Raw genomic sequence first — 23479 nt, forward strand, 5'->3', positions numbered from 1 at the left:
TTGCACATAATTACGCATGTCTATACGTATATTCCATCTGAATAATACTGTTTATGCACTACATACACCTTATAAACTAGCATAAAGGATTAAAAACAACAAAAATGTAAGAAATTTAAAACTGAAACCTGACAAGCACAGGCGTAGGTGGAGACACTTCAGCAGTCTGGTGCACTAGCCCTCACTGCCTCCCGTATTCTACATTCTGCCTTCTTTATTGTATGAACAGTTGACTCATTCACCCCAAACATGCGGTTCCAAGACAATTCACAGGCGTAGGTGGAGACACTTTAGCAGTCTGGTGCACTAGCCCTCACTGTCTCCTGTATGCTATGTTCTCCTTCTTTATTGTATGAACAGTTGACTCACCCCAAACATACGGTTCTGATAAAATTCACCATCAAGTCAATTCACCGTCAAAACATGGACAATTCCCCGTCATTCTATTAATATACTTATTATTGATTAATTAATACTTTAATAACTAATTTTCAGGGGGATTTTATAACTCATATAAGTAAAAAAACTAGTGTACTGTACTTGCTAAATAAACTGGTATGTAAATAAATGATGGGAAATTGTCCTGACGGAGAATTGTCGCCGACATTCCACCCTGAAGTTTGTCCAACACTTTAACTTTGTCAATGACACCACTTTACCAGCCCGCTTTGGTGTGTTACCACATGCATCACTAGCACTACGCTTAGGCCCCATGTTGGCAGACAAGGCAAGCAATCACTGGAAGGCAGAAAAATAAGCCACAAATAAAGATTCTCGATCTCAAGTCACGCATGATTCGACCGTCGGATTCAAACTGACTGTGTCGTGCGTGGTAGACCGACCTCCCAGGCTCCCACACACACATATCGACAAGGATCGAAAGTAATGATTTCTTGAGAGAACATGAACCTGATGTCATGTGCTTTGTAGAGACCAAATTAAGAGAAGATATTGATGTTCATTTGGGAGATTGTAAATACAAACTGTGGAGAAAAGACAGAAAAGAAAAAAAGGGAGGAGGAGTGATGATAGCAGTGAAGAACAACATAAATGTAGATACTGTGGAAATGGGAGAAGGCAGGGCTGAAGTGATATATATGAAATTAGAAACTGGAGAGAATGTTAAGAGAGATATGGCGGTAGTGTATGTTCCCCCAAAGACGAGAGCATGGAAAGATGACGAATACCATGAGATGTTGTCAGATATGGCTAGCTACTTGCAAAAAATAATTGAAAAAAGCAATAATATCATTTTGGTGTGTGACTTTAATTGTAAAGAGGTGAACTGGGAGGAATGGTACTCGGGAGGCGGCGAAGACTCGTGGGGCACTATGTTATTAAATATAATAATGAATAATGTGATGATGCAATGGGTCAAAGAAGAGACACAGTTTCGAGGTGAGGACACACCAGCAAGGTTAGATTTACTGTTCGCCAAAGAACCCAATGTAATAGAATCATTGGAATATCTCTGTCCTTTGGGAAAAAGTGATCACGTGGTCATTGAGTTCCAGATGTTAATAGGAAACGTTGAGCCAAGAGACGAGCTTCATAGACAGGGAAGATACAACTTTGGAAAAGCAAATTTTACAGGATTGAGAAACTTTTTTGAAAATGCAGATTGGAGAAAATTCAGAGAAACAAGAGAGATACAGAGGAAGTGGGATATCTTTCTAGACCTCTATAATTTGGGAGTGGAAAAATTTGTACCAAGAGTAAGAGAGAAAGAAAACAGGAAAAAGGAGTGGTTTAATAGAAGGTGTATGATAGCCAAAAAAGAGAGAGATAAGGCGTGGAACAATTGGAGAAAGAGAGGTAACGACAGAACAAAGGAAGAATATAAAAGAACAAGAAATGAATACACAAGAATATGTAGAGTAGAAGAAAGGAATTTTGAAAAAGGTATAATTGACAAATGCAAGCATGAACCCAAACTGTTTTATAGATTTGTTAATGGCAAACTGAAACTAAAGGAAGGAATCACCAAATTGAAAGTAGAAGGAGAGGTCTTTAAGGATGCGGCAATGCAAGCAGAAATAATGAACAAACGTTTCCAGTCAGTTTTCACTAAAGAAAAGGAGCTTGTGGAAGGGGAGGGAGTGATTAGAAATGTTCCGGTGATGAAAGATATAAAAGTGGAGGTACAGGAAGTGTATAAATTACTGGAAACTCAAGATGTAAGGAAAGCCCCAGGACCTGATGGAATTTCTAATTGGGTACTGAAGGAATGCAGAGAACAACTGGCGGATAAAATTCACAGCTTAATTGTATGCTCACTGGAAGAGGGGAAAGTGCCAAAAGAATGGAAGTGGGCAAATGAGGTACCAATTTACAAGGGAGGAAACAGGGAAGAACCCCTGAATTATAGACCAGTGTCTCTAACCAGCATAGTCGCAAAATTGTGTGAGAAAATCCTGAAAGACAGATGGATAAAATATCTGGAAGAGATGAATATTTTGGCTGAATGTCAGTTTGGATTCAGAAGTGGAAGGTCATGTGTTTCTAACTTGTTGAGCTTTTACTCAAGAGCGTTTGATGTGGTACAGGAGAGAGATGGTTGGGTGGATTGTGTGTACTTAGACTTACAGTACTCGTCAGAAGTATTCAGCGTTGTCCGCCAGGCGCGCAATACTTATGGCCCAAAAAGAATCACCCATTCTGGGGGGTAAGAACTGAGCCACAAGTTTGAGCTCCGAGCATGACGTCACGGTAGCCTGGGGCCTTCCGACGCGCTGGTTGGTTCCCGCCTCAGTCACCCACGGGCTGCCTGAGAGAGAGGAACTCCGCCGAGTGTCCCTCTCAAATTGCGCCATTTTTTACCGAGTGTCCCGCAGTGTTCTGGCCTTCACAACTTTGTTATGGCACCGACCCATGAACTATCGAGTGAAATCATATCCCAGATCATTGCTCTAAAGGAGGCAGGCCACCAGACAAAGGAAATTAGTGAATTGGTTGGTGTGGCACGATCGACAGTGCGTCGTTGGTGTGCGCGGTTTCGGGAGGAAAACAGTGGTGCAGTTCCCACAAAGAAACCGCGGTCTGGTAGGCCTAGGAAAACTTCCCCAAGGTCTGTTAATGTTTTAAAACGTGCAGTGGAGTTTAATCCTCGTGTGAGTGCAAGGAAAATTAAGGAGAGCAACCCGAAAGTGTTTGGTGAGGTGTCAGTGAGAACAGTGTCTCGTAGGGTGCATGAGCTTGGTTACACAAGTCACAGGCCTGTGAAAAAGCCTCTTCTCACCAAGAGCCAGAGAATTCGTAGGCTTGCCTTTGCTAATAAATATCTAATCTGGGGTGAGGAGCAATGGTTGTCAGTGTTGTGGTCTGATGAGGCAACGTTTAGTGTTACCTGTAACAGAGGAGCACGTGTGTATCGACACAAAGGTAGTGACCCACTTGACCCACGGTATGTAGAAAGCACAGTTAAACATCCTGATTCACTCATGGTATGGGGTTGTTTCTCAGGGAAGGGTTTGGGGAAGCTTGTTGTACTTCCCAAGAACATCAGAGTGAATCAGGATGTTTACCTGGAGCTTCTGTGTGATCATTTACCAGACTCCTTCGAGCTAACAGGTGCACGAGTGTTTCAGCAGGACGGTGCACCTGCTCACAAGGCCAAATCGGTCACCAATTGGCTTCGTGACTGCGAGGTATCATTCATGACAGACTGGCCAGGAAATAGCCCAGACCTAAACCCCATTGAAAACCTCTGGTACCTCGTAAAGAAGAGTCTCCAAGGGAAAGACGTGAGCTCTCTGCCTAAGTTGGAAGCCGCCATTCGTGACTCCTGGGACAAAATACCCCTCCAGCACCTCAGGAGCCTCGCCCTTTCACTTCCAAGACGTCTCAGGTCCGTGAAGAAACGTAAAGGCTACCCTACGAAGCACTAAAGGTAAATAAAATGCATTATTTATATGTTTTTTCAATGTTGAAAGGTTTGTTTCTCAGGAGGGACGCAGGGCGCTCTATACTTCTGACGAGCACTGTAGAGAAGGCCTTTGACAAGGTACCTCATAAGAGACTAATGTGGAAACTAGAATATATAGGAGGACTAAAGGGGAAACTTCTGGAATGGATGAGAGACTTTTTGAGAGACAGACAAATGAGGACAGTAATAAAGGAAAAGATGTCTGGATGGAGGGAAGTAACAAGTGGAGTTCCTCAAGGCTCAGTGTTGGCGCCAGTAATGTTCCTGATTTACGTAAATGATATGGTAGATGGAGTGAACAGTTATGCAAGTCTGTTTGCTGATGATGTAAAGATCTTGAGGAAGATAGAGGTTGAGGAGGATTGTAAAATACTGCAGGAGGATTTGGACAGGATACACAATTGGAGCCGGTCGTGGGAAATGAAATTTAATGTAAAGAAATGTAAAATATTGGAAATGGTAAAAGTACCAGGAGACCATCACTGAATTATTTTTTGGGTAATGAATTAATCACAAAAAGGAGAGAAGAGAAAGATTTGGGAGTGCTGGTCCAAGATAGTTTGTCACCAGAAAAGCACATTAACAAGATAGTTGGAGAGACTTATAAACTCTTAACATAAGAGTAGCATTTCATTATATGGATGAGGAAATGATGAAAAAATTGATAGTGGCCATGATCCGCCCCAGGTTAGAATATGCAGCGGTAGTGTGGTCCCCACACAAAAGGAAAGATATAAACAAGATTGAGAGAATACAAAGAACAGCAACCAAGATGGTCCCCAGTCTGACAGACCTGTCATAAAGAGAGAGACTGGAAAAACTTGATTTGCCTTCGTTAGAGGAAAGGAGAAAGACGGGAGACATGATTGCGGTGTTCAGGACCATGGTGGGAGTAGATAAAATTGACAAAGAAGATCTGTTTGTATGGGATAAGAGAGCAACAAGAGGACATGGAATGAAATTGAAAAAGTCAAGCTGCTTGAAGGATATCAAGAAATATAGCTTTCCCTACAGAAGTATAGACTTATGGAATAGCCTGGACAAAGAGATCGTCCAGTCTAAAAACTGAAACGAGTTTAAAGCTAAATTTGACTTAATGAGAAACAGCGACGGAAACCCACGAGCATAGTACATTCCGTGTATATCACAATTAGGTATATTAGGTAAATACTTAAATATTTGGAACGACTTAGACAAAGAGGTGGTGCATGAGAAAAACATTCATGTGTGGAAAGGTAGACTTGATAAATGTGGATGTGGAGACAGGACAACACGAGCATTGCTCAATTCCTGTATACTACAAATAGGTAGGTAAATACACATACATATATGTGTGCACACGGGCAGCAGGTAGGCATTTTTTATATTTTATTTATTTCTCTTGTATATTGAAATTACTTATTTGAATACTATAATTTTGTTTTAATTATTGTACGAAAAATTCGTGAATAACCGAAATCGTGTGAAAAAAGTTCGCGTGAATTAAGGGATAACCTGTATTTCAATGTGGACCGTTTACCTGCCTTGAGTTTCCCCCCAAACCAAGTTCAAAACCCACCCAGATGAGCCCAAAAAAAGGTTTAAAGGCATCAAAATGACCTAACAGCTGTCAAGGAAGCTAACCTAAGCCTAACACCAGTACATAAATTTACTAAACCAACAAATACAATCTGAATATTGTCAAATATGTCTGGAAAAAATCAAGCTTATAAACTGTACCACAAAATAACAATGTTCATCCCACCTGTGGCTAAAACACATTAATTGAAGTCTAAAAGCAGTTTATAAATCAACCTACACACACAATTTTAGTCTAAAATATCATCAAAATTGGTAAGAAAAATCATAGCGCATCGTTAAACCGGGTTTGGCCATCGTTAGGAGGGGTATGGTGCAATTTCTACCCCCAACGTTAAGCCAGGGTATCGCATCAAGGAGTATCGCATATCGAGATATTACTGTATTTATATGTATGTATACATACATATATATATATATATATATACAGGTATATATAAAAGCTCGTTTAACCAGCATCCAATGCATCAGCACATACGTATAACCGGAACACAAATTTGATCCAGCATGGGGTCGAAAATATTCCGGATATGAATAATATTCCACTGTCTGAATCCTCATCTCATGATCCTGATGATCCCCCTATAATTCTTGATTACTTCTGTACAGTACAGGATAAAGTAGTGTATACAGCTAAGTATTCAAAATTATTTTGGCCCGTAATTTAACCCTTTCATACACGGGGGCCGGTGAAGAATCCAACTGCTCACACTCTTTCGACGCAGGATTGGTCGAAGTGAAATCCAATCACTCGCACCCTTTTGACTCAGGATTCATCCAAGTGAAATAAACCACTCACACTCTTTCGACGTAGGCTGAGTCCAACCATATAATTTGCTGTATTACTTCACAACAATTTCTTGTTCGATCTTAAAAAAAAAAAAAAAAAAAAAAATACTATATTGTGTCATTCACTTACTTATTCAATGATCATTTACTTTACAGACATATTAACATTTAGGCAATGATTATAGAATATTGTAGAACATTTACCTGCAATCCATTTCGTTAAAAAATGACACTTACAGACTAGAAAATTTTTTAAAGCATACAGAACAACAATAGTCGTTCACCACTCCTGGCCACTCTGAGTGAACTGTTTCCTATCATTTCATTCTCACCTGCCCAGACCTCACGCTCCCCACATTCCTCACTCAGTGATTTGTGTGACATCGACAAATCATTACAACCATTTCATTCCCCTGCCCTAATTTTTAACTGTATTGTTATGAAGCTGATAAATGTATATTATATATATATACAGTACCCTCGCGTCCAGCACGGTAATATTGTCATGCATGGGTCACGTCTTGGACCAAAAACGTGTTGGACTAACAATAGAGCTTATGGAGAAAAATGAATTATGTCAGCAACCCTCGGAAAAGTCACCCTAAATACCTACCATATACCTATACATATATTGGTTCTATTGTAATTATAATAAATGGTACTGTGCTATGAATGATAACTAACCTTTTAGGATAGTGTTGGTGGGCTTGCTGGGAATGGAAGGTGGTATCCAAGGCTGTAGTTAGTCCTACTGGGTCCCCGGAGGATGGCTGCTGGCGTCACTAGCGGGTAATGGCTGTTGCTCCTCCTCAACCTCCCTCATAAATCCTTCGAAATCAAACCTCCCTCATAAATCCATCGAAATCACACTCAGAATCACTATCTTCGTCCACAGCCATGGAAGGTCCTGCTTCTTCCTGTCCTAGCCCTGTAATCCTCGGCAAAGTGCATGCTTCTCACACTGTTGCCAAAGCCCCGTCTCGTGACCGTGGAAAGTGATCGCTGTCGCTGACTCGGTAGAGAATAAGGAGAAGCAACTTAGTTTATAAACTGGTACGCATGCCGATGAGAAGGGTTTCAAAACGATTGATATTTATTCTAAAATATTAATATGTATTCAGTGTCAGGCTAAATGTTCAATGCTGTAGTACCATACATTCTCTGTCAAGTCACCTGGGTTTTGGTCACACTGTTTTCCCCGTCGTATGGTCGGAAGGAATCCATCCAGATGAATTCCAAATGCCCGTGGTATCGTCGGCAATTTTACCACGTTACCGTTCCGATTTACCATCGTATCCTCGGCAAACCTGGTATGAAGTGCCATGTGATAGCCTTCGGCTGCCAGGATCTTGTCTTAAGTTTTTTATTATGATCAAGTTGGCTTCATTCATGTCGTAGGCCTTGGAATGTCAACTTTCCCCTCCCCTTTCTTCTTCCTCTCGATGCTTTCTAGCTTGGTGGCCTGAGGAAGGTGCCAACGCTTCTTGGGGTTCTCAGAAGGCTTCCTAGGCATCGTGAGCAGGGTAAAATGCAGTAACAAGGTCAGAAAATGCAGCAAGAAAAAAGCACCTTCCAATGCAATTATGCGACTGAGTGGCTCTGTGGCGGGAGAAATGTAAACAAAACATCACGTGACACCAGAAGCGTTTTTAATTGGGCGGCATCACGATCACGTCACGATAGCGGGCGGGGAAGGCTACTTGATCAGAAGTTTTTCATTGGCTATCATCATCATGGGAATGTCCAGTATGACCATGTTGGACCGGGGGTGATCGCTAGAGTGAACTCTGCGGATTTCGCCCACTTCTCGGAGCTCTGTGCGTGCTATGCTAACACACTCGTGTTGCAGTAATTAAATCATATTAAATAATACTAATTAATTGCTCTCCGTGCTGGACCTGAATCGTGCTGGACTAACACGTGTTGAACGTGAGGGTACTGTGTATATATATATATATATACACACTGAACCCCCTACTATCGCACCTAATTGGTCACAGGAAACGTGCATGATAGCTGAATACGCGATAGCTGAACTGAACAATCAATGGGAAAATTTCTAATTGGTTTTTCGGTGGCCCATTTTTCTAACTTCTAACCACTTAATGCCTACAATTTCCTGCCAATCTCTCCTCTAACATGAAATAAAGCATTATTATATTAATAATAACAGTATAATGAATAAATAAACAACATAAAAGGCCATCAAACTTTTATAAGGATTATGGCTTGGGTGGTTTGATGGGTTCCGAGGCTTGGGAATGGCTTAGTTGCCGCCAGATCTCTTTGGCTGTCTCCATTTCTTCAGTGTCCACAGCTTAAGGGGGTATCACATGGTACCTTATATTAGGAATGGCTGAGGAACATTTAAGTGGAACAAAACTTGGACGCTATCACACACGTTCCTCACACTGACGTCAGAGCCCCGTCTCAGTTGTAAACACGTGATTACTTTATCGACATCACAGTTTTTTTGGCATAAGAAATATTAACTCTTTATAAGGGTTTCAAAACGATTGATATTTATTCTAAAATACAATATTAATATGTACAGTATTCAGTGTTAGGCTAAATTTCAATGCTGTAGTACGATATATTTTTCGAGCCGAATGGGTTTTGGTCACTGTTTTGCCCGTCGTGTCCTCGCCAGGAATCCATTCAGATGCATTCCAAATGCCCGTGCTATAATCGGGAATTTTACCACGTTACCGTTCCGATTAACCATCGTATCCTCTGCAAACCTCGTATGAAGTGCCATGTGAATAAGTTTCGCTTAGCCTGTCTTCAAACTCGACGAGTCATAGCGGTCTTGGGGTGCGTGATAGCATGTATGGTTGTGCATTTGATGTGTGTGTGATAGCATATAAGTGTGATAGCTGAACGCATGATAGCAGGGGGTTGAGTGTGTATATATATATATATATATATATATATATATATATGCAGTACACACACACACATGAGAGATATGGAAGTAGTTCCCCCTAAGACAAGAGCATGGAATGATGATGAATACCAAGAGATGTCATCAGATATGGCTAGTTATTTACAAAAAATAACTGAGAAAAGCAGCAACATAATTCTGGTGGGTGACTTTAACTGTAAAGAGGTGAACTGGGAGGAAAGGGACTCAGGTGGCAGCGAAGATTCGTTTGGCACTATATTATTAAATATAACAATGAATAATGTGATGACGCAATGGGTAAAAAAAAAAAACAAGGTTCTGAGGTGAGGACAAACCAGCAGGATTACACTTACTGTTTACCAAAGAACCCAATATAACAGAATCTTTGAAATATTTGTCTCCTATAGGAAAAAGTGATCATGTGGTCACTGAGTTCCAGATGATAATAGGGAATGTTGAGCCACAAGACGAGCTTTATAGGCAGGGAAGATGCAACTTTGGGAAAGCAAATTTTACAGGACTGAGGGGCACTAATCCTCCACCAACCCCACTTGACACGTAGGGATGATGAATGAATGAAAATGAATGAGAAAATTTTTCAAAATGCGGATTGGAGAAAATTCAGAGAAACATGAGAGAAAGAGAGGAAGTGGGATATCTTTCCAGACCTCTATAAATTGGGAGTGGAAAAATTTTTACCAAGAGTAAGGGGGAAAGAACACAGGAAAAGGGAGTGGTTTAATATTAGTGGTAGGTGGTGGTAACCATCATCCACTCACTTGATGTAGTGCTGCCTACTTCTTGCTTAGCCTTTATCATTCTTTTACTGAACCTGCTCTCCTCTCTCCCCATTTCTCCTGTCACTTCTTATTGCTTTTTTTTCCTTTACAGGTGGCATTACATTGACTGACAAGCCAAATGGTTTCCTGTAAACCAAGAAACCATTTACAACGCTGGGTGGTAACCATATAACCAAATCATACGTGCTCCCTACATGTCAACAAGTGGGTTGGTGGAGGGTTAGTGCCCCTCCCGGTAAAACAACTAACTCAAAGTCAAATGGCCACCCCTTACGGTATTATGGCATCTGACAATAGATAGATAGATGGATGATAGCAAAAAAAGAGAGAGACAGGGCAGGGAACAACTGGAGAAAGAGAGGTAACAACAGAACAAAGGAAGAATATAAAACAACTAGAAATTAATATATAAGAATACGCAGAGAAGAAGAATAGAATTTTGAAAAAGGTATAATAGACAAATGCAAGCATGAATCCAAACTGTTTTGCAGATTTGTTAATGGCAAACTGAAACAAAAGGAAGGAATCACCAAACTGAAAGTAGAAAGAGAGGTCTATAAAGATGCAGCAGTGCAAGGTGAAATAATGAACAAATGTTTCCAAATGGTTTTCACTAATGAAAAGGAGTTTGTGGTAGGGGAGGGAGTGATTAGAAATGTACTGGTGATAAAAGATATAAAAGTGGAGGTACAGGAAGTGTATAAATTACTGGAAACTCAAGATGTAAGGAACGCAACAGGACCTGATGGAATTTCTAATTGGGTACTGAAGGAATGCAGAGAACAACTGGCGGATAAAATTCACAGTTTAATTGTGTGTTCTCTGGAAGAGGGGAAGGTGCCTCAAGAATGGAAGAGGGCAAATGTGGTAACAATTTATAAGTAAGGAAACAGGGAAGTACCCCTGAATTATAGACCACAGTCTCTAACCAGCATGGTCGCAAAATTGTGTGAGAGAATCCTGAAAGACAGATGGATAAAATATCTAGAAGAGATGAATATTTTGGCTGAATGTCAGTTTGGATTCAGAAGTGGAAGGTCATGTGTTTCTAACCAGCATGGTCGCAAAATTGTGTGAGAGAATCCTGAAAGACAGATGGATAAAATATCTAGAAGAGATGAATATTTTGGCTGAATGTCAGTTTGGATTCAGAAGTGGAAGGTCATGTGTTTCCAACTTATTGAGCTTTTACTCAAGAGCGATTGATGTGGTACAGGAGAGAGACGGTTGGGTGGACTGTGTGTGTAAAGTGATTCCTCCACTTTCCGATGTAACAGAGCCAAAAGCATGTGCGGAAAGTGGGCCCCAGCCTCCAGGACTTGTACTTATGGACCCTAACCTACCCTGACTCAGAAAAACACCTATACAACTCCCTACTGGACATGCATAGCACCTATTCAAGACCCAAATCACAACAATAAGGGACATAAAAGACTGAGATAAATGCAAAAGAACCAGAGAATAACATTATACAGGTGAGTTTATACAATATTAAATATTCTAGGGGTAAAGTACTCCCTGGGGGTAGGGGGTTTCTTCAAGAATACTCCCCCAGTATCCCTGCTTGTCGTACAAGGCGACTAAAAGGGTTGGCGGAAGGTTAGTGCCCCTCCCCGGAAAACAACTAAAAAGACGAACAAAAAGCCTCGGACAAGAACTGAACAAAAGATGACAACCAAGGACCGGACAAAGGACATGGTAACAGCAACATGGAATGTAAGAGGTGCGAATCATGAGGTGAAAGAGAGAGATTGTCCATGTGCTTGAGGGTGCGAAAGTTGATGTATGCAGAGTAACTGAAACTAAATGGAGAGGTAAGAATGTGAGAGAATGGGAGTATGGATGGGGTATATGTGCAGGAGTAGATGAGAATGAGAGGGCAAAAGAAGGAGTGTGTATAGTTGGGAGTAAAAGATGGAAGAAGAACATAAATGAGTATGGATCACTTGGGTCAAGGACTGTGTGGGTAAGACTGAAAGTTGGAATACAAATGTGGGCGATTGTGTGCGTGTATGCGTCAACACAAGATCACGCAAGCAGAGTGAGAGACGAGTTCTGGACGAACGTGGAAGTGTGAATGGAAAAGTTTGGAAGGAATGAGAGAGTGTTTTTGATCGGTGATATGTATGGTAAAGTAGGGAATGTGAAGGTGGATCGAACAGTTGGTGAGTGGAGTGTGCCTGCTGAGACAGATGAGAATGGCAGTGCATTAGTGGACATTTGTGCTGGGAGGGGGTTGGTGACAGCCAATACCCTCTTCAGGTACAAAATAATCCACAGGTATACATGGCGAGTGATGAGAAGGATGGGTGGTTAACTGAATGAAAGGAAGGCAATGATTGATTATGTGTGTATGGATGAAAGGATGCGAAGATGTGTAATGAATGAAAGAGCTTATAGAGGTTGGGGGAGTGGACTTTTTGACCACTACTTGGTGGTGGCCAGAATAAAGATTCAAATAAGATGGAGAAATAGAAGAGGGGAAGGACGGGAAGAAGGAGTATTTGCAAGGAGAGTGGAAAGGTTACAAAAGGATGAGAAAATGGCAGAATATTTGAGACAAGTGGAGGAACGACTGGGCAAATATGAACTGGAGCAAATGGGGGATGTGGAAGGTGTGAGCAGGATATTCACAGAAGAAATATGTGCAGCATGTGATGTGGTGTGTGGCATGAAGAGAAGACGGAAGAAGAGGGGGAGTGCAAGGAACAGCGTGGTGGAATGAGGAGGTGAGACAGGCTGTGGCACAGAAGAAGAAAGCACACAATGAATGGATGAGAAATAGGGGCGTGGAAGAAATTGAGAGGCGAAAGAGAGAGTTATATGTAGAAAGAAAGAGAGAGGTGAAAAGATTAGTAAGAGAGAGTAAGAAGAGAGTGGATGAGGAATTTGGAAGGAATTTGAGTGTACAGTGGAGGGACTGTAAGAAAATATTCTGGAAAGAGGTGAAGAGAGTAAGACAGGGTGGAAGTGAAGTTAGCAGGGGAGTGAAAGATAAAAATGGTAGATTACTAGTGGAGAAGGGAGAAAAAGTGAGCAGATGAAGAGAACACTTTAAGGAATTGTTGAACACAGTGGATGGAAGTAATGCAAGTATAAGTGGCTGGGGAATGGCTGGGAGAAGAAGAGAGGTGAGAAGACAGGAAGAAATCAGTAGGATAGAATTGTTGAAGCAATGAAGAAAATTAAACTGGGGACAGCCCCAGGAATTGATGGAGTGTGTGGTGAAATGCTGATGCATGGGGGAGAGAAAGTAATAGAATGGATGTGGAAGATGTGCAGATTGGCCTGGGAGGAAGGTATATTCCCGGAGGACTGAAAGTCAGGTATAATTACCCCCTTGTACAAAGGAAAAGAGGAAAAAGAAGGGCGTGGTAATCATAGGGGCATTTGTCTTCTTAGTATAATAGGAAAAGTGTATGGTAGGATATTTATTCACAGAGTAAGAGAAAGAACAGAGGAATTAGATGGAGAAGAACAGGGAGGCTTTAGGAAGGGAAGAGGTTGTGTAGATCAGATATTCATTCTTAGATTTTTAGTGGAAAAGTTTCTAGAGAAGGGAAAGAAGTTGTATGCGGCTTTCATGGATTTGGAGAAAGCATATGACAAGGTCGAAGGACAAGGATTGTGGAAAGTATTAAGAATATATGGAGTAGATGGGAAGTTGTTGAATTATGTGAAGAGTATGTATGATGGTGCTAAGGCTGCAGTGCGTGTGGGTGGTGAACTGAGTGAATTTTTCTCCTTGAAGGTAGGCTTGAAATAGAGATGTGTCATGTCTCCATGGTTGTTCAATCTGTACATGGATGGGGTAATAAAAGAGGTACAAGGTAGGGTAGTGGATGTAGGAGTGACCTTGGTGAGAGAGGGTAGTGTCTGGAAATTCCCTGTACTGTTGTTTGCAGATGATACTGTGTTGTTAAGTGAAGACGAAGGGGAGCTGCAAGGCTTGGTGGATGAGTTTGGGAGAGTGTGTAAGAAACGGAATCTAAAGGTGAATGAAGGGAAGAGTAAAGTGATGGTCTTTGAGAAAGGTGAAGTCAGTGAATGTACAGCGAGGTTGGATGGTGAGGAATTGGAAAATGTGAGTACGTTTAAGTACTTGGGTAGTGTGATGAGCAAGGATGGAGGTTTGGAGGGTGAAGTGCTGGAAAGAGTACAGCAGGGAAGAAAGGTTGCTGGTTTCTTGAAAGCAGTGATAAGAAACAGGGAAGTGAGCATGGAAGTGAAAAAGTTACTACATGACAGTATTGTGATACCAACTCTAACGTATGGAAGTGAAGCTTGGACGTTGTTGGAAGGACACAAGTCAAGAGTGAGAGCAGTGGAAATGAGTTATTTAAGAGGAGCCTGTGAAGTCACATGGAGAGATAGGCTGACAAATGAGGATATAAAGGAGTGTTGTGGTGTGGATGTGGATGTGATAGGAAGCATTAGGAGGAATATACTGAGGTGGTTTGGCCATGTGGAGAGGATGGAGGGTGAAAGACTGACGAAGAGAGTGTATGTGAGTGCGGTGGAGGGGGGGAGAGGGAGGGGGAGGCTGAGGATGAGATGAAGGGATGGGGTGGAGAGGCATATGAGAGAGAGGGAGGTGTGAGTTGGGAGCAGGGCAGTGAAATGGCGGGGGACAGGGCGACGTGGAGGCGATTTGTTTGTGGCCACCCCAAACTGGATTGAGGCGTCTGGGAATAGATAGATAGATAAACATTCTGGGTACTTAGAACAAGTCCCTAGCTCCTGGACTGGTACTTAAGGACCCTAACCCAGCCTAACTTTGAAAGCCACCTAAATAACTTTCTACCGGACATGCATAGCACATATTTAAACCTATTTAAGACCCTATTGACACCAATAATGGACATAAAGCATGAAATAAATGAAAAGGAACCAAAGAATGAGGAAATAGTAGTGGCTGTACCTCAGCCAGGGTACTTACGACACGTCTATGGCTGCCTTCTCTGGCTTCGGCAGTGGTGAAAATGCTCTTGAAACACATACAGTAATCTATTGTTGTGCTGCACTTAAAGTAATTCTTTGCACAGTGAGTTATAATTGTTTAACACTGCACATTGTTAATTGCACCACACCAGTTTCAACCGCCAGTGTGAAATCCACAGTTAATCCTCTGCACTCTAAATTCTAATTTCTTAACACTGCACAACACTGTATATTCCCGTGTGGTCTAGTGGCAAGGTATTGCAGTTTATTCACTGTTTATTCACAAAAAACAAGCACATGTGGCTTCCATTACGATAAGCATCTGCTCTCGATCGAAGTTAGGCTGTGACTGCCGATGATGGGGTAACAGAGTTGCCAGATTGCAATGGCCACATTACCAAACTCCTCAATTTTCATTACCAAATTTAACTTTTCATTACAAAATTCGTAAAGCTAGCATTTATTCTTCACTAATTATATATACAAGTGGAAATTCATGTAATCACTCTTCTTATAATAATCAGCATGTTGATTATTATCACGCTATATAGGCTAGCAGATTAATCAGAGAGAGCAAACAATCCACCATCTCCACCTTGTGTATCCTCACACATGTGAAAAATCCGTTTGGTATTGCATTATTCTGCTTCATTATCAAACGAATTTTTCATTACCAAATTGGCCAACATTTGGTAATGAAAAATACCAAATGGCAACCCTGACAGGGGAGGGGGAAGGGGGGAGGAAGGAAGGGGTGAAGGGTCCATGGTGTAACAGCTATTCAGTGCCGCGCGGCAATTTCAAATTACGGATGGGAAAAAATTAGGATTTTTTGGGATTTTTTTTTCTTTTTTTGGCCATTTTTGGGTTCCATAACTCCAGGCCCACAATCTCCGGTAAGTGGGGTGTCCAGAAGTGGGCGTCCGGAAAGTACAGGGATTACTGTATTTAGACTTGGAGAAGGCCTTCAACAAGGTACCCCATAAGAGACTAATCTGGAAACTAAAGTATATAGGAGGACTGAAGGGAAAACTCCTAGAATGGATGAGAGACTTCTTCAGAGACAGACAAACGAGGACAGTAATAAAGGACAGGCTGTCTGGATGGAGGGAAGTAACAAGTGGACTCCCTCAAGGTTCGGTGTTGGCGCCAGTAATGTTACTGATTTACGTAAATGATATCGTAGACGGAGTGAACAGTTATGCAAGTCTGTTTACTGATGATGTAATGATCTTGAGGAAGGTAGAGGTTGAGGAGGATTGTAAAATGCTGCAAGAGGATCTGAAAAGGATACATGATTTGAGCCTGATGTGGGAAATAAAATTTAACGCAAAGAAATGTAAAATATTGGAAATAGGTAAAAGTACCAAGAGGCCATCACTGAAATATTTGATGGGTAATGAATCAATCACAAAAGCGAGAGAAGAGAAAGATTTGGGAGTGCTGCTCCAGGATAGTTTGTCACCTGAAAAACATATTAACAAGATAGAGAGATGTATAAACTCTTGACTAACATAAGAGTAGCATTTCATTATATGGATGAAGAGATAATGAAAAAATTGATAGTGGCCATGATCTGCCCCAGGTAAGAATATGCAGCAGCAGTGTGGTCCCCACACAAAACGAAAGATATAAACAAGACTGAGAGAATACAAAGAACAGCAACCAAGATGGTCCCCAGTCTGGCAGATCTATCATACAGAGAGAAGCTGGAAACGCTGGATTTGCCTTCCTTAGAGGAAAGGAGAAAGAGGGGAGACATGATTGCAGTGTTCAGGACCATGATAGGAGTAGATAAAATCGACAAAGAAGATCTGTTTGTATGGATAAGAAAGCAACAAGAGGACATGGAATGAAATTGAAGAAGACAAGGTGCTTGAAGGATATCAAGAAATATAGTTTTCCTTATAGAAGTATAGACCTGTGGAATAGCCTGGACAAAGAGATCGTCCAGTCTAAAAATTTAACCGAGTTTAAAGCTAAATTTGACTTGTTGAGAAACAGAGACGGAATCCCATGAGCGTAGCTCATTTCCTGTATATCACAATTAGCTATATTAGGTAAAAACATAAGTATTTGGAATGACTTAGACGAAGAAGTGGTGCAGGTGAAAAACATTCATGTGTGTAAAAGTCTATCTATCTATCTATAGCCCGACGCCCTAATCCCGCAAAGGGTGGCCGCAGACAAAACGCCTCCAAGTCACTCTGTCACCCACCATTTGACTCCCCTCCCCCCAACTCACCCCCCCCTCCCTCATATACCTCTCAACTCCATCCCTCCACCTCATCCTCGGTCTACCCCTCCCTCTCCCTCCCTCCACCTCACCTACATACACCCTCTTAGTCAGTCTTTCATTCTCCATTCTCTCCACATGTCCAAACCACCTCAGTGTATTTCTCCTAATCTTTTCAACCACATCCACATCTACCCCACAACGTTCCTTCACTTCTTCATTCGTCAACCTGTCCCTCCACGTCACTCCACATGCTCCTCTCAAGTAACTCATTTCCACTGCTCTCACTCTTGACTTGTTCCCCTCTTGCAAGGTCCACGCCTCGCTTCCATATGTCAGGGTAGGGATCACAATACCATCATGCAGTGACTTCTTAACTTCCATACTCACCTCCCTATTTCTCATCACTGCTTTCAGTGTACCAACAACCTTTCTTCCCTGCTGTACCCTTTCACGTACTTCATCCCCCAAAGTTCCATCCTTACTCATCACACTACCCAAGTACTTGAATGCACTCACATTCTCCATATCCTCACCATCCAACCTCACTGCATACTCTGTGACTTCATTCCTCTCAAACACCATAACTTTACTTTTGTTTACATTAACTTTCAGCTTCCTCCTCCTACACACTGTCCCAAATTCATTCACCAAACCTTGCAACTCCCATTCATCTTCACTCAACAATACTGTATCATCAGCAAACAGCAACACCGGAAGCTTCCAAATCTCACCCTCATTCATTAGGGCCACCCCCACATCCACTGCCCTACCTTGCACCTCCTTTACAACCCCATCCATATATATATTAAACAGCCATGGAGACATCACACACCCCTGTTTCAGTCCCACATTGAGATCAAAGAACTCACTCAGCTCACCATCCACTCGCACCGTAGCCCTAGCTCCCCCGTAGATACTCTTCACAGCACTCAACAATTTCCCCTCCACTCCATATATTCTTAATACCTTCCACATACCTTGCCTATCTATTCTGTCATAAGCTTTCTCCAAGTCCATGAAGGCAGCATACACTTTCCTTCCCTTCTCTAGATACTTCTCCACTAAACATCTTAGAACAAATATCTGATCTACACACCCTTTTCCCTTCCTAAATCCCCCTTGTTCTTCTCAAACTAGCTCCTCTGTCATATGCCTAACCCTATCAATGAGTATTCTACCATATATTTTACCAGTCGCACTAAGAAGGCAAATACCCCTATGGTTACCACATACTTCTCTCTCCCCTTTTCCTTTGTACAGAGGAACAATTATACCTGATTTCCAGTCCTCTGGAACCCTTCCCTCTTCCCAAGCCAATCTACACAACTTCCATATCCACTCCACAACAATCTCATCCCCATACTTAAGCATTTCACCACACACTCCATCAATTCCTGGGGCCTTTCGCAGCTTAATCTTCTTCATCGCTTCCACTACTTCCGCCCTACTGATCTCTCCCTCCCTCCTCTCATCTCTTCTTCTCCCAGCCATTCCCCAACCATTTATACTCACACTGCTCTCACTCTCTACATTCAACAAATCCTCAAAGTGCTCCTTCCATCTCCTCAATTTCTCTCTCTTCTCCACCAACAATCTATTATTCATATCTTTCACTCCCCTACTATTTCCCCTTTCACACTGCCTTACTTTCTTTACATCCTTCCAAAACAATTTCTTACTCTCCCTCCATTTCACACTCAGATTCCTCCCAAACTCTTCATCCACTTTCTTCTTACTCTCCTTCACCAGTCTCTTAACCTCCCTTCTCCTGCTCACATATACCTGTCTCTTCTCTCTCTCATCTTCTCCCCTACCTCTACTCGCCAACCATTCACCATATGCCTTCTTCTTTTGTTCCACAGCTCGTTTCACCTCATCATTCCACCATGCTGTCCCTTGCACACCCTTTCTCCAATCTTCTCACAGGAGCTGCTTCCTCCTGTCTTCCCCTTCGTCTCCTCAACCACTTTCTTTGCAGCTCTACCTTGGCCATCACTAAGTGATGGTCTGAGACTCCATTCCCCCACCCTCTCCACACCCTTGCATCTAACACTTGTCTTCTCATTCGCTCATCCACACACACGTAGTCTATCATTGCCTTTCGTTCAACAAGTTCACCATCCATCCTCCTCATTACTCTCCATGTATACCGGTGGATCATCTTATGACGAAAGTAGGTGTTGGCTATTGCCAACCCCTTACCAGCACAGATGTCCACCAAAGCACTACCATACACTAGATAAATGTGGATGTGGAGACAGGAGAATACGAGCATTGCTCGATTCCTGCATACTACAAATAGGTAAACACACACACACACACACACACACACACACACACACACACACACACACACACACAGTACAGTATACCACTGTTATCTTACCTGGCGCTCTCGTGCTCGCCTCTTGAAGGATGCCACAGCTTCATTGTAAATCTTCTGCTGCCTCTCCGACATGACTGCATGGATCACCACATCTTCTTTTTTGGGTAAATCCTGTCCAGGTATTGAAACTGTTAATTAACACTGGACTTGTTACCCTCTCTTTATCATTAACATCCCACCCCAATTTCCCACCTATGATACTGGTATAGGTTAGGAAGGATACAGAAACAATGGAGGAGACGCTCCCCTAACACAGCATGCCCAATGAAATGGACATACAATCTTCACACATCTTCCCAAAACTTTCAAAATCCTGACTCCACTTCAAAATACACAACTGAAACACATATTACTTAGTATTTTTTCTTTCTTGCATGTGCCTCACCTACATCTTCCAACAACAGTAAGTCATCATCATCATCTGCATCTCCTTTCCCACCTAAGGGCAGAATGAGGAGTAGCAATGTCCAGACAACCTAAGTTTGCCCAGTTCAGTGGGCCACGGTTCCATTCACTCATCACTCAAGCCCACAGAATCCTGGCTCCTTCAGACAGGCCCCACCAAATTTCACTACGTTCTGTAGTTTCACATATACGATTTTGTCAATCTGAACGCTGTCACATTAAAAAAAGTGCCAAAGACCTTGTTATGCACTTCTTCACACAAAATTTATCCAGTCAGCTCAGTCTCTTGTCAGTCCCTTGGCCTCATCAACTTTCATACCACTCTTCCTCACACACTCATCCACCATATCCCTCCATCTTTTTCTTGGCCTACCTCGCTTCCTCCCTCTTTCAAATTCTGTCAGATATACCCTTTTCACCACTCTATCGTTATCCATTCTCTCCACATGCTCAAACCATCTCAGTATACTCTCTTCGATTCTGGTGTCCACAGACTTCCTCATGCTGCATCTTTCACGAATCACATTGTTCCGTATCCTATCCACTCTCTGTGTTCCACATACACTCCTCAGCAGTCCCATTTCCATTGTTCTTACTCTTGATTTTTCATTTTCATGTCACATCATAGTCTCACAACTATATGTTAAAGTTGGGACTAACATTCCTTCATGTACGCCTCACACAGCTGCAGCTCTCAAGCCTCTGTTTTTTATCAAGGCCTTCATAGCTCTAGCCACTTTCCTTCCTTGTGGTGCTTAAGCCTCTGTTTTTTATCAAGGCCTTCATAGCTCTAGCCACTTTCCTTCCTTGTGGTGCTTTACTTTCCACTTCTTTTGCATATTTTTCTCTCTTTTCTATCACTGAACCCAGGTATTTGAACTCTCTTACCAATTCCAGTCTCTCTCCATTTACTGTAACATCACACTGGGAGTCACCTTCTCTCTCAAAAACCATCACTTTACTCTTTCCTACATTTACTCTCAAGGCACGATGCTCACAGACATCAACAAAACTCTGCATTAGTCTATCAAGCTCTTGTCTGGTATTTGCAAGTAGCACTGCATTAAAAAAAAAAAAAAAAAAAAAAAAAAAAAAAAACTCATTCTCATTTCACATCATTATCATTATGCTACTTCCCTTTCCCACACGGAGGTGAGGTTAAGATAGAGTACGTAAGACAGGAAAAGGAAAGAATAGGATAGTGGGAGAACTAGTCAACACCAGACCTAATGAAATGGGAAACAAACCCATTCAGTCACAATCCAGGTCCCCAGAATCCTGACTCACTCAATCCAATAACTGGCACTTGAAAAAGGGGTGCCAAACTCTGTCATTCACTCTTCTATGCAAAATTCTTCCAAGCACCTCAGTCCAGTCAGTTCCCTAACATCATCACTCTCCACACTTCGCATTCTTATGTATTTATTTACCACATCTATCCACCTTCTTCTTGGTCTATCATGCCTTCATCCACCTTCAAATTCACTCATATACAGTTCACCATATATGAAGGGGTGTTAGTGCCAACTTCAACATACGGATGTGAGACTATGGTGTGGCATAAAAATGAAAAGTCAAGAGTAAGTGCAGTGGAGATGGGACTGCTGAGGAATGTATGTGGAGTACAGAGAGTGGATGGGATACAGAGTGATGTGATTTATGAATGATGCAGATTAAGGTAGTCTGTGGACACCAGAATCGAAGAGTGTCCTGAGATGGTATGGTCACGAAGAGAGTGTACTGAGATGGTATGGTCATGTGGAGAGAATTAATGAAATAAGAGTGGTGAGAAGGGTATATCTCACTGAATATGAAAGAGGGAGGAGGCAAAGCAGGCCAAGAAGAATGTGGAGGGATATGGTGGATGAGTGTGTGAATAGGAGACGTATGAAAGTTGGTGAGGCTAAAGAACTGACAAGAGATCGAGCTGGCTGGATGATTTTGTGTGGAGAGGTGCATGACCAGGGATTTGGCACCCCTTTTTTAACATGTCATCATCTGACTGACTTTATCAGATAGACATATGTGAAGCTACAGAACGTGGTGAATTTTTTTTGGTCTATCAGATGAAGCCTGGATTTTGAGGGCTTGAATGATGAGTGAATGGAGGTGTGGCCCACTGAATTGGGCAAAATTGGCTGTCTGGATGCTGCTACTCCTCACCCTACCCTAGGGTGGAAAAGGAGGTCCGGATGATGATGATGATGATGATGATGATTTTAAGAACGACTTTTGCTTGAAGAAAGATAACAGAACTATGAATGTAGTATGGTAGGCAGCACTCCATTTGTATAACTGCAGGATTAGCAACCTTACTGTGCCTGTCCACTTGCTGGCCTCAACGTCTTAACAGTTTGTAAAATCTGTTCCTTGTTCTTGAGAATGTTCCTCACTGTCAATTCCCCTAAGCCAAGTTCACATCTAATCTCTAGATTTCTTTTACCTTGCCTAGGCAACTCTACAGCCTTTATTTTCAACTCAAATGTGACCCTCTTATTCTTGGAATGAAGTGGTGGGGCAATAATGTAACAGGTGAGCAAAAGCAGGTCTTATACAACGCTAAAAACACCACAATATGCAAGCGTGGTGTGGGGAGACACAGACTGAGAGTCTCGAGACTTGACTTGAGAGATGCCGTGAGGGAGGGAAAGGGTGGGAAACTGATCAGCCATCCGGTGGTGACTTTGGATACTACCATTTTGAGTGGGAAAACTATTTTTCCCTTGCTTTCAGACAAAGAATTCACATTTTAGAATCACATTTCGCACATAATAAATCTAATTTTTCCTGAGTTGAGTTCGCATATTAGCTGTTTCACAAACTGAGATCCTGCATATTGGGAGACCCCACTGTATTCCTTTCTTCCTTCACCTGAACCTCTTTCTTGCATCCACTCTGCCACTTCTTTCTCTTTTCCTGCAATGCTCTTTCAGACTCTTCATCTCACAAAGCTGTTCCTTTCTTACTATACCCTTCTTACTCTAACCTGGCCTAAAATGGCAATATCTCCATCTTGACTACTGAGTTGTAATAACAGATTAAGAAAAGAATATGATTACACCTACGAAGAAGTGCTACGGAATGGATGTAGGGCAGTAGCTGTGTCTTTTTTTTAGGACTTATCTGTGTGACATAGGCTACAAAGGGACAAAAATCTGGCCCAAATTTAAGAAAAAAAAAAAAAAGTACAACTGCTAACCTCACAAGACCATACATAACTCTGGCATCCCTAACCAAAGAATAACTACATGCACTCCGCAAGCTGTTCACATCTACATGCTTCGAATTCCAATTCAATGACTTATAATTCCTCTACTACCTTTGCCTGGTATTCAATTTCCATTTCTTTGTTTCTCAGCTACTCCACTTTCAGTAGTCAAAATTTGCTATATGATGGGGTTATGTCAAGTGAAAACCCACTGCATAACAATTAATTGTATATAGTACTGAGGTCGATATAACACTGTTTCATTGGTGACAGGGAGAGGGTTCTATGACCACATACCCCCCC

General features: G+C 41.9%; 1 protein-coding gene across 1 annotated transcript in view; it reads right to left on the reverse strand.

Moving 5' to 3' along the window:
• LOC145413192 (uncharacterized) overlaps positions 1-23479 on the reverse strand; it is a 481698-nt gene that overhangs the window by 102150 nt on the left and 356069 nt on the right. The window contains exon 16 of the mRNA XM_080282917.1: positions 19564-19674. Coding sequence (XP_080139043.1) covers positions 19564-19674 — 111 coding nt within the window. The remainder of the gene's footprint in view (positions 1-19563; positions 19675-23479) is intronic.

This window comes from Coenobita brevimanus, chromosome 95 (assembly GCF_032717465.1).
Source record: "Coenobita brevimanus isolate Jiangsu-jjx chromosome 95, ASM3271746v2, whole genome shotgun sequence".
NCBI classification, from domain to species: domain Eukaryota; kingdom Metazoa; phylum Arthropoda; class Malacostraca; order Decapoda; family Coenobitidae; genus Coenobita; species Coenobita brevimanus.